The 12,591-nt window shown below is 30.5% G+C and overlaps 1 protein-coding gene across 2 annotated transcripts; it reads left to right on the top strand.

Moving 5' to 3' along the window:
- The first annotated feature begins 537 nt into the window (after window positions 1-537).
- On the top strand, window positions 538-10,236 carry LOC114306615 (uncharacterized). 2 transcript variants are annotated; one of them, XM_082903886.1, is made up of 11 exons: window positions 538-847; window positions 2,108-2,158; window positions 2,821-2,937; window positions 4,199-4,666; window positions 5,450-5,859; window positions 6,456-6,555; window positions 6,669-6,728; window positions 8,148-8,237; window positions 8,366-8,485; window positions 9,552-9,582; window positions 9,677-10,236. In XM_082903886.1, the coding sequence occupies exons 1-11, from the start codon at window positions 800-802 to the stop codon at window positions 9,808-9,810; spliced, it is 1,629 nt and encodes a 542-aa protein (XP_082760012.1). In that variant the 5' UTR covers window positions 538-799; the 3' UTR covers window positions 9,811-10,236. The 2 variants fall into 2 exon arrangements, with proteins under 2 accessions (XP_082760012.1, XP_028107696.2); XM_028251895.2 differs by lacking the exon at window positions 9,552-9,582.
- The last annotated feature ends 2,355 nt before the right edge of the window (window positions 10,237-12,591 follow it).

Genomic DNA, 12,591 nt, shown 5'->3' with positions numbered 1-12,591 from the left:
TAGGAAAAAATTCTGTTATTAACGCAGAATTTCTAAACCATTTCCAACAGAAAGTAATAAAAAAAATAGAAAAGTTATACATAAAATCCATATAAAATGATATATCAAAATGATATTCATTCATTTCAAACCAAAAGGCTTATGAAAATCACTTGTTATTTCAAAACTATTATGGACACATCATTCTGGTAAATTTTTTTGTACATAAATTTTGTTTACAAAATTTCAAGTGTACAAAATCTAATTACAGAATCAGACACAACCCTCTTACATCAGATGAAATTTATTAAAAAAGATGTGTCTAATTTTATAATCAAATTTTATACATGTAAAATAAATATTGCATATGAGATTTTAATACATCATTTGTTACCTTTTGCTATAAGCATACATCATAAGACCTTATTGTAAAGCTAGTCAAACAAGGCAATAGTATAAAACTGTGCTAGGCCTAGAAGAAGAAAAAACTCTACGCCAAGCAACAAGCCCACAACTCTATCATATATGTATGATGTCCCACCATACACTTCTTAGACGGTTAGCTCAATACCAGAAAAATAAATCTAAGTCTGAAAGCTCCCTCTCATCTTCTCATACTAGTACCACCCAACCCCTTCTCTCTTCAATTCAAACGTCAACAACAACAACAACAACAACCCAACATACTTGCTTCAAATCTAATCCTAGTACTCCTACCAAATTTGATGATTATCATCCTCAAATCCCTTCCATCCCATGTTGTTCTAACATTTTTTCAAGGCCTTGGAGCAGGTTAAAGCTGTGGTGCGGCTCGGTTTCCATGGCGAGTCAGATGGATTTGGTGGTTCGCCAGCCTACCAAGATTAATGTAAGTTTTCTTTAACACCCAATTTTGATTTCTTAACCGACTATGACTAACTCAGTTGATCAGAATTCTTGCCCACTAGGAGATCATGAATTCGACCACCCCTCCTGATGTTGCTTAAGGCTTGAGATTTGATATGGGGTATATGTCAGACTACTTGGAATGCGTCATTTATGTCACGCTTGTTTGGCGGATTAGATTAGATAGAATTGTTAGCGATGGAATGATTAATAAAAAGATTGTTAATATGTGGATTGTTAGTGAGGAAAATAGGTAAAAGTGTGTTTGTTTTGATGATATAGTGTTGAATATAGTTAGTGATGGAATTGTTAAATTACTTTTTTTAAAAATCTAAAAAATAATAATTTATGTATTAAAAAATATTTAAAACAAATAATTTTTTTTTTAAAAAAAATAATAGGTTTCAATTGCCAAAAAAAAAAAAAAAATGCACTTCCGGTCAACCGATCGGATGTTGGGGGTAGACGACCAAATAGACCTAATCGGCTTACTATTTTCCTAATTCTACGCTTTTCCTAGCCAAGCTAATCCCTTATTGAGGGGGATTACTAAACCGCTCACATTATCACGCAGCTCTTCCAAGTCATCACTAAACATGCTATGGGTGGAACCCACAATCATCCTAGTGTAGTTCTGCCGCTGAAACGGTAACACAAACATGACCTTAGAGATGAAGTGTTTTTTTTTTTTATTTAAATTTCTTATTATCTCAATGTATTTCTTTATTTTGATTTAATAAAATTTTCATTTTGCTGATAAAAAAATTAGTGAATGGTTGGTGTGGTGAGAGCATGTTTATTCATTTATGATTTAACCATGAATTCGAAGGTTGGTTTATGGGCTTGTTTGAGAAGCATGATTTTTAGCCAAAAAGTTATAACAAATTGTAAAATTATTTTCTTTATTTTTTTAAAACATTTTCCTAAAAAATCACTAAAAAATAGATTTCCAAATGAGCCCTAAATATGAAGTTATCAAGGAAGAGAAGAAAAAAGTGGTGGTTTAGATGATGTTTTCTTTCATTTTCTTCTAAGCTATTTGCTCCTCTATTTTCTCTAACACAACATTTTGAATTTTTTTCCCTTGTGGGTTGTTGTTGAAAAAAAAACATAAGTGATTTGTGGTGGTGAAAGCATAATTGGAAGGGAAGAAAAAACAAAAATTTGTGGTTTAATGGTTTCTTTCATTTTCTTGTTTATTTTCTGTTCACTTTCTTATGTTATGATTTCTTTGTGGTGATAGAGAAAGAAGAAGCTTGGTGGGCAGCAGAAGAGAGAGGAGCTTGAAAGAGAGGTATGGCAATGATTCTTTGTGTCTTTTGATTCATTTCTTTTGCAATGTTGCTTTGATAATTGATACACACAAGCACATCAATAGGTGATGGGTTCCCTACCTGGTCTATCATTTTTTGCTTCCCGTCACAATGATGTTTATTTATGAATTTGGCTCTTTTTTAGAAAATAATTGTTGGGTCAAATTGGAGCATTGATTTATTACCCGTTTAAAGGATAATTTAAAAATCTATTGAAAGTCACTTTGAAGGACAATTTCACTTCGCAAGTTCTTATGTTCATTTTGTTTTTTTCAAAATAACTAAAATGTTTTTTTCCAATATTTCAAGCTTCATTTTAGAATATATATATATATTTGAAAAAAGGCTACAATAGGCTGCCATCAACCTCCACATAGCAAATACTTTAAGGCTCATTTTTAATTTCATTGCTTGCCCAAGAATGGAAGCAATAAATGAGAACCATACTTTGTTATCCCTTTCATATGTAATCTGAAAAAATTTAGAAAATCTTGCATATATCATTAATTTTTTTTTTTTTTTGTGTGTGTGTGTGTGTCAAGGAATCAGTCCTAACAATAAAAATGGGACATCTTCAAATTGGAATTTTTAATATTGCCACTATAATATTGAAACTCATGCAAACAACAATTTGTGTTGTTAGGTCTCTATGCTTCGCAAAATGCTAGAACATCAACAAAAGGTTCATGAAATAATGGAGCGTGTACATCATAAACATGACATTTCTGCTCTGTCTATATCAAACCACCTTCCTCCCAAGGTAACATTTCTTTATTTTTTTTTTCTTCTTACATGTTTTGAAATATCACTATAATAAAATCATCTTGCATTGAAATTTATAATACTTTGAAGTTGAACAGGGCACCCCCTACAAGTCCCACAGTGGTTTCACCACTGATTACATGATCATGTTTTGAGATTTTTGTGTCTTAATTAATATGTTCAGCATATCAACTGAGAGAGTATTATTGTAGTGTTCCTCAAAAAGTTTCCTCTAAACAATGTTGAATATCATTCTTCTTGGTACCAAATTGAAGTGCAATAGGAAAAAAAATTTAAAGATAAATTCAACAAGAGTCAATTCAGGAACGCACCCACTGTATAGGATTACTTAACTTCAAAGGTCTACTTAGTTACTCTCCCATTCATGGTTTTTTAATTTTATTTTTGTTTTTACTTTTTGGGTAAGTTATAGTCTTTAAAATATTTAGAACTAATAACTAACCACAAACTCAATTAGATCATAATGACTCCTTCAAATATAATTATAACTTCACTCTAACTTCTAGTTACACATATTCATACATAAAGAGTAGTGATTTTTAAGCCAAATCGAAACCGAGTTACATGTTCAATTTGAATTGGACAACTATTTTTTTCATATACATAAATAGCTAAACTAGCTATCATAGGAGACTAAATCAAACTAACCGTTCATAGTGTGGCATCTCTCAAATTAAAAATCAATTAATTTTCCACATTAGCGGACCCAAAAAAAAAAAAAAAGGACACAAAATAAGGGGAATAAATATTTTGGAGAGAAAGGATCCCACCGTTTAGGCTTGCTTTGGCACAATTTATAAATCATATTTTTGTACTACTTTGAGATAATGTTGTTTTATAATTTTTTATATCCATCTAGATTAGATGATCTTAAAAATTTGAAAAAATTAAAAATATTTTCAAAAAAAAAATATTTTAAACATGAAAATAAATAAAATTTTATCAAAGTACCTTAAAAAATTTAAGCCGAAATTGTTGAAAAAAAAAAAAAAATTCAAAAAAAGAACCTTTACATGGATCATGATACAATTATATTTTAAAAAGTTATTCAGTATCACTTGTCACAAACACATTCTGAACTTTACTTTTTATGAAATTCATGTAAATCTCGTGTCAATACCATCTAGAATAATTGTTTGATGTACACTAATGAAATAATTGTTTTCTCACATATTTCATTGCTCTAGCCATGCACATTTCAACATTGACACACACTCTCTTGCATGGATTTTTTACAGGTGAAAGAGCTGCTGGCAGAGTTAGCTATGGTTGAGGATGAGATCTCTCGAATGGAAACCCAAATCAGCCAACTCCAATCCGAATTGAATCATGAAAAACAAGTCATTAAAGAACATCATAAGATCAAACAATTGCAACAACAACAACAAAATGCAATGTCTCCAAACAACACTCGTGGTGGGTTTTCATCACTTTCGCCAAATTTCAGTCCCAACAACAAAGTTGAGAGTGGAAGGATGCCATTCGAGACAAAGGCTTTGCATTTCATAAGTAAAGCGATAAAAGGCGATTACAGTTTGAATTATGAAAACTTTAGTAGTTTTAATGAGAGATTATTGTTAAGTAATAATCACAAGGAAAAATGCTTGAATGATGATGTTGGATTTCAAGAGCACAAGGCTTTGAGGAAGAGTGGGATGCTTAAACCATCCTCACCACTGCGTGAGCCTAGACATCCAACCCCCAAGGTGTGTCTCTTCACAACCACAACAACAATATATTACATGCCCAAAAAAAAGAAAAAAAAAAAAAAACACACTCAAAAAATTATTTAAAATTTCAATTGTGTGGATCATATTTATTATAAATATGACTCACAACACATCAAATTTGAATCTACACCATATATTTATTTTATGAATAAATTTTAAAATAAATTTTTTGAATTTCTATCTTTTTTATTACAACAATATTACAAACTAAGAATACCGATCACATAATCTTTCACAAACTTGTGGAACCCAAGATAAACCCTTGTAGGATTCATAGTGAGAAATTGTGTGATTGAAATTTTTTTTTTTTTGGGTAATTTTATTTAAGTATATATTTAGAAAAATATTTACAGATTAATGATAAATTTTATACATATTAGAAAATAAAATTATAATTTTTTTCAAGCATTTGTAATTAATTTTTAAAAAATCTCTGACACGTTATTTTCTATTTTTATTTTTTTCAAAACAAATATAATAAAATTATAGAACTATACCAAGAGAGACTTGTAGTTCTAATTGTATTAATTTTTTTTTTTTTTTCATATTGTGTAAAATTCAACTTAAAATGGTCTAGTCCTTTGAAATAGATAATTTAGCCTTTGATTTTTTGTTCAATTTCCTAATGAATGTTATAGTTATATTAAATTGACATAATGTAAAAAATTAAATTACAAAATTGACATAAATAAAACTAGAGAAATTAAATTAACAAGTGACAAATTACAAGGATGAGATGGTGGGACTTTATGTTTTCAGAGAGAACATAACCTGGAGGTCACAAACCCAATCCAAGCAGAAGAAGAAAGCATTCAGAAGTGGTCACCAAACAAGCTATCAGAGAACATCATGAAGTGCTTGATCTTTATTTTTGTGAGGCTACTTAGAACTTCAAAAGCAATGGAGCTAGAGAAGTCAGGACCCATTTCAAGGTCTGCTAACTTCTCTTTAAGCTCAAGAAGCTTCCGGGTTGACACCATTTCCAACTCAAATGCAAGCTTGTTGCAGAAAGAGTTGAGGCAACAAGATCCTTATGGTATATTCACTACAGATGGATCCATCTCAAGGGACATTGGGCCTTACAAGAACTTGGTTATATTCACTTCTAGAAATTTGGATCCCAAATGCATCTCCAACTCTAGCTCCATTCCTCTGGTGCAAAGGTTAAGGTATGTCCCAAAACTTTTAGGGTGGGATTACAATAAATTATTTAGGAAAAATTGTTTCCTTTAACAAAACAAGTGGAACCCATATTGTTTTTTTTCCAATAGTACACATAAGAAATTAAAACAATTTTTATTTATTTATTTTTACTGCCAATTGAACGCATCATAATGGAGAGAGGTTCTAAATAATCCCACTTAATTTATCTCCACACCTCTGTATGCATAATAAATGTTGTACCATAGGGATAAATATTTGTACATATGGATCAAGAGAGAAATTTGATGGGTGTTTTTAGTAACTTTCCTTAATAGACATGTAGATATTGGGTCAAACAGTCTTTATAGATAGTATTGTAATACTTTATTTGAGCAATGAATAGTTTTAAATGAAGTTGGATAAAAGTGAAAGATAAGATCAGTCCTATTTCATTTGTTCAGTTTTATTGGTCGGGATCACCATATCACCTATTGATTGATGATACCATATTACCATTACACCCAATATCTATTGAATCTATTGTTTAGTCTCTAATGCATATGCATTCTTGAAATTAAAATCTAATCTCTGTACTTCCTTTTTGGTGTTGTGGATTATACAGGATTTTAATGAACAATCTCCAGAAGGTGGATTTGAGACATTTAAGTTACCAACAAAAGCTTGCATTCTGGATCAACATGTACAATGCTTGTATCATGCATGTACATATAGATGATTTAACAAAACTATTCTTCATTTTGTTTTTATTTTTTATTTTCCTGCATTTTTCTTCTTTAAATCCCTCATGTGTGCTACTCAAACTTTTTATTTTCAGGGATTTTTACAATATGGAGTCCCTTCTAATCCCGAGAAACTGCTTACATTGATGAACAAGGTATGTTACAAATGCCTCACTAAGCTCATAAAGTAATTCTATCCCCAACGAAAGTTACAATTTTTTTGTTTTTTTTGGTTGGAGAAAAATGAATCATTTAAGGTTCTTCAACAAAGTAGTCCATGAATTCAACAGGGCTAAGCTCGATTGCCCTACACCTCAACGATGACGTCAAGAGTCCAGGTCTTATAATAGGCAAGACTCCAATTTTTTTATACTACAACCTCCAAATATATATATATATATATTTGAAATGACGGGCCAACTAATTAGAAGGGGTAATTTTAATATATTCATTCTAAAAAATAGCTTGAGCGGTTGCATATTTAATTAATAATTAGAGTTGTAATTTTCAAGCTCAAACTAACTAACATATTTGGCTTGAATTGGAACATGTAAGTCAATTTCGGGTTACAAATCATTCTTCTTTTAATGAGGATTTTGTGAGTGTTAGATGTCATGTGATAATTTCCTTCATTGTTATTGGCAGGTCCGGCCTTGAGATTTTCGGGACCCAAAGTCGATAATCAACTAATAAATTTTTGGGGTCCTTCATATTTTTTTTTTATTGAATGAAAAAAAATTTGAAAGTAAAGGATAAAATATTTGTGTCAAAATCACAAAAAATCCTTAGCATTACATTACAATAACTAATAAATATCGCTTGATCCTCACTCTTCTTGTATTTTTAAAAGCAAATAAATCAATCATACTTGCATAATCTAATTTTTTTGCAAAATCATTTTCAATGAATAACAATGCTAATTATTTTAAATGGGCCTTTCGATTTTTTAGTGGATTAATTATTTTAAGTTAATTTGAGGCTTCCTTAATTTTTATTGGACTTAAAATATACTTAAATATATTAGACTAAACTATAATAAGAGAGACCCCTTTTTTTGGGTCTACTTTCCAAGTGATAACAATGCCAATTTTTTTGAATGGCCTTTCAATTTTTTAATGAGTCAATTTATTTTAAGTTAGTTTGGACCTTTTTTAATTTTTTTAGGCTTCAAACATACCTAATATATTACATTAAATTATAAAAAGAGGAGGCCCTTTTTTGAGTCTATTTTGAGGGGCCATGGCCTTGTGGCCTCTGCCCCAGGGCCGGCCCTGGTTATTGGATTTGATAGTAGAGTTTATTATATTTATATTGAGTATTTGAGAAACAGTATAAGACATGCGTATTTGTGATAGGTGAAAAATATAACTTGACAGTGCTAAGTGGTAACCTCCCATCATACAAAAATTTCTTAATTTTAATTGACCATTTCGAACAAAAAAGTACACATGCCCCAAAAAAATCTTAATCATATATTGTTCATGAAGTATGTGCTTTATATTATTTTAATCCGTAATATTTTAATTATATCATAAGAGCTGAATGTTAAGAACATATATGTCGTTTAAATTCAGGCGACGCTCAACATCGGAGGCAACACAATTAATGCTCATGCTATTGAGCATTTTATTTTGAGGAAACCAGCATCTTCAATCTTAAAAGAGGTACATATTGTTATTATAGTATTAATAAATTTAATTTAGCAATAATATATAAGAGGATATCATTTGTTATTGTGTTTGTTTCTTGTATGATCTTATGAGAAAAATGGTATTGTTAATTGTATGTATAGGTTAATAGAATGAGCGATAAAGAGGATAAAGAAGCCATTGTTAGACAACTTTATGGGCTGGACACATCAGACCCCAATGTCACCTTCTCTCTTTGCTGTGGCACTCGTTCTTCTCCAGCTGTAAGTCTAATTCAATTCAATTCCATGTCCTTTTTTGCAATTTATTAAATTTCAAAAAGATTTGTGGAGAGAAGTAAAAATAAAAGTTAAGTATATATATTTTTTTCTCTTTACAATTTTTTTTTTCTCAATTTTAATATCCAAATTAAATTTAATTACACAATACATTTTTTGTGTACTTATATTTTATATTTATGTGCAGCTAACATTATGGTAAATAATTTTTTTTTACATAAAACCTATTTAAAAGGGTGTTTTCATGATATTTTTAAAATTATGAGCTACAATAACAAGTGTTTAAGCTTGAAATAATCAGACCAAGCCACATTGATAATTCAATTCACAAGAAATTAGATTCATATCTCGATATTACTCTTCATTGAAAACACTCATAATTTCAATAAAGCCATTGGTAGATTCTTCTACACCGACTTTTTGTATACATTTTACATAAGATTAGAATTTCTTATCTAGGCCTATTAAATCTAGGAGAAATTACATGTTAGAGGCCTTTGCAAAGATTAATTACAAATCTATAATAAAGTTTATGACTTCATCTTTTAATATTTATAAAGTTTACTATTAATTTGAAAATCTTTTTCTAAATATACACTGAAGTGAAATTATTCTTTAAATTAATCAACAATGCTATGAACCTAGAAAATTTATCCACAAACACTAAGAAAAATTAATGTGTGGTTGAGATTTGATTCAAAAGTGGATCCCACTATATAATAATTGAATCTAAGGTCTTATTTGACATATACTAAAAAAGTCAAAAAGTCAAAAAATCACTAGCCAATTTAAGTTATATCATCTTATTTAAGTCATATTACCTTTTTACCACACCACTTCAAACTCAATCCATATTTCATAAAAAGTCAAAAAGTACATTTATTTAAAACATCTCAAACAACTCCTAAATCACGCATTATTATTATTTTTTTAATCAATATTCTAAACAGTTAAATTTGTTAGTTTATTAGTAAAATTATTGTACCACTTAAAAGTCATAGTTCGAATCACTGACCATTTCTCACTGCGTTACACACCAACTTGCCACAAGGGACTTGGCAACCACACATTACTTTTTCGGGGTAAAATTCTTAACAAATTTCCTAAAATCTTTTCTGTAAATTTATTGAACACTCCTCTGTTTCTTATCTTAATTGCTCATTGTTTTATGAGCAGGTGAGAATATACACAGCAGAAGGAATAGCAGCAGAGTTAGAGAAATCAAAGCTAGAATACCTTCAAGCCTCCATTGTAGTGACAAGCACAAAGAGGATTGCTCTCCCTGGACTTCTTCTTCGAAACATGCATGATTTCGCCAAAGACATGGACTCACTTGTTGAGTGGGTTTATCACCAGCTTCCAACTTCTGGGTCTTTGAGAAAATCCATGGTGGATTGCTTTAGGACACTCAACACTGCAAAGGTCTCTACCATTGTTGACAAAACCCCTTATGACTCTGAATTTCAGTATCTCTTGTCTATATAAAATTTGAGAGTAATGTAATATACATAAACGAATTTCTAATCAGATCAAAAATAGTGAGATTCATATTATTGATGTGGGATCCACGTTTTTGAGTTTGATGGTAAAAAATTAAAAATTCGTTTATGTATTATCTCAACTGTTATTCAGTGAAAACTTATTAGAGATATGTATGCAAAAGATGATGGAAGACATTATGCAAAGTTCAATAAAACTATGGCCAACATTTGAGAATTTGGCTATATTTCAGTTGATTTTTTATTTTTATTTTTTGAATATTTTATCAGATAAAAAAAAATTGTGTTTAGAATAATTTGTAGATTTTTTTTGTAGTTGAATAGATAATTGTGAAAGAAAAAGTGATTGATAGGATGTGACATTTTATCTTACTGACTATTTTAACATTTTTTGTATTCAGAATTTTATCATACCTTGGAAAGGAATATATGTTAGCAAAAATTTGGTTTTGGTTAAATCGATAGAGTAGATTCGACAAACAAGACCAATTTTTATAAACAAAGACCAAATCAAGCAATTGTGGTTGGTGTCCTATACGTTGACAGAATCAATAACTTCTTTCGAGGTTGTAATGTGAAGAAATAAGGATAAACACACTGAAAATTTGATTAATAACACTTAAACTTGTTACTTAATTGCAAGAATCAAATTACAACTGCCAAGCATTACAATTGACAGAGTTCAATAACACTGGTTACAAAGATTAATGGTTAATCTACTCCTAATTACAAGAACTACTTCTATGATATTTTAAACTACTCCTAGATTTTACAAGTGTTGTGAATTGGATTGAAAATCCTTTTTTTCTTCGAATTTCTAGCTTTTATACTATTGCATTGGCCAAGAAATATGGCCATGTGTCCACTTGCTAGCACCTCTCATTTGTCCATGATTTATAACTGTTGTAACTGCCTTCAATTCATTTTCTCATTAAAACAACCACGTGTCATGACTCTGATCTCTCTCTCCAGATCACCATCTTCATGCCTACGATTCTTAGACCCTTATTGCTTATGTTCTTGCTCTTTGACATGTCTGTCGATAGAGAATTTTGAATTTTGATGCCAACAGTGGTGTACACTAAATTGTTATAGGATGGGTCCTAAATTTGAAATAAATTGATTGCATACTAATTTTTTTAAACAAAATTTTGAATAAATTAGATGGGTCTGGCTTCCCTTCAGTCATAGATCGGACTGAAGGGTACTGTTGGACCCGTGAGGGCTCATTACAGGTCCCTTTTTGATATTTCGAACCGTTTAATGTGTAGAACTCATTGAGTATTATATGTTTATAAAAATCACATTGATCGGATATTGATAGTTATGTGATCAAATAAGTTTTGTATAGAAAAAATGGACGATGAAAAAATAAACGGTTGACAGAAATCTTATTCGATGAAATAGCTATCGATATTCGATCAACGTGATTTTTTTACAGGCATATAGTACACAACGATTTTTACATATTGAACGGTTCGGATTATCGAAACAAGACCTGCGGTGGGCTTTCACGGGCCCAACAATACCCTCTAGGACTAGAGGGAAGCCAATCCTAATTTAGATTATGTGGTCTTTTGGCAATATGGTAAAAGCTGCGTTTGCAGCTTGGTTCCAAAAAAGTTACATTGGTTTTTTTAGCAAAAAATCATTTGGCAAGGTGAAAAAAAGTTACATATATAATTACAAATATACCATTTATATTATTTAGGATTATACATGGGTGAAAATGTAAATTTTGTAAATTGGGTGGGGCAGTTTGGTCATTTTATTGTGATATGACATAATAAATAAATATTAACCAAAAAATTCAAAAGTAGCTTTTTATCAACTTCCTAAATCACTTTTCAAAAAAGCCAAAAAAATTGATCAAAAGCCAAAAGTCAACATTTTACCATCTTTTCAAAACACGCTTATGTATATACTACACAATGTTTTTCTTTTCATTTTTATATTCATACTTAAATTTATAATCTAAATATAATTTTCATTTCTCAATATTGCTCAAATATTTAATGCACACCAATCAGTAAAAGTTCGAAAAAAAAAACCTCGTGTAGGCCCATCAAAAGCCCAATAACACCCTCTAGGAATCCCAACAGAATGATTGATACTCTCTAGAAATCCCAACCAGATAATGAAAGTAGAGATTGTGATTTAGTGAAAGTAATTTAAAATAACAACCATGATAGAGACCCCCACTACTCTCACATACACGTGGGGGTTAGTGATTGGAGAGAGGAAAAAAAACAAAATTTGGCCAATGACTGTCCACTGGGAGTCCTAAGGTCTCCTCCAGTGGGGGTCCCAAGCATTAGGCTTAAAATAATTATAATTTTATGAAAGTAAGCAATTTAAGTAAGGGTGATTATTCAGTATTCTCGGAGTATGGACACGTGTTACTATATACGGTTTTAATTGGTAAAGAGGGACAGGGCCCACGATTTATGTTGGGGATAGAAAACAATATGAAACTAAATAATTGGTGATTAACTTGAAGTATGACCACGTAATGTTCCGAGATTATTAAATAATTTTCCTTCAAGTAAGATGTGTCTTATATCATAACAAAATTTTCTCTTACAGCATCAA

The sequence above is a fragment of the Camellia sinensis genome, chromosome 14, assembly GCF_055761805.1.
Source record: "Camellia sinensis isolate YWXY chromosome 14, ASM5576180v1, whole genome shotgun sequence".
NCBI lineage: Eukaryota > Viridiplantae > Streptophyta > Magnoliopsida > Ericales > Theaceae > Camellia > Camellia sinensis.
The sequence above is the reverse complement of the archived record's forward strand: the minus strand, read 5'-3'. Positions and strand labels throughout refer to the sequence as shown.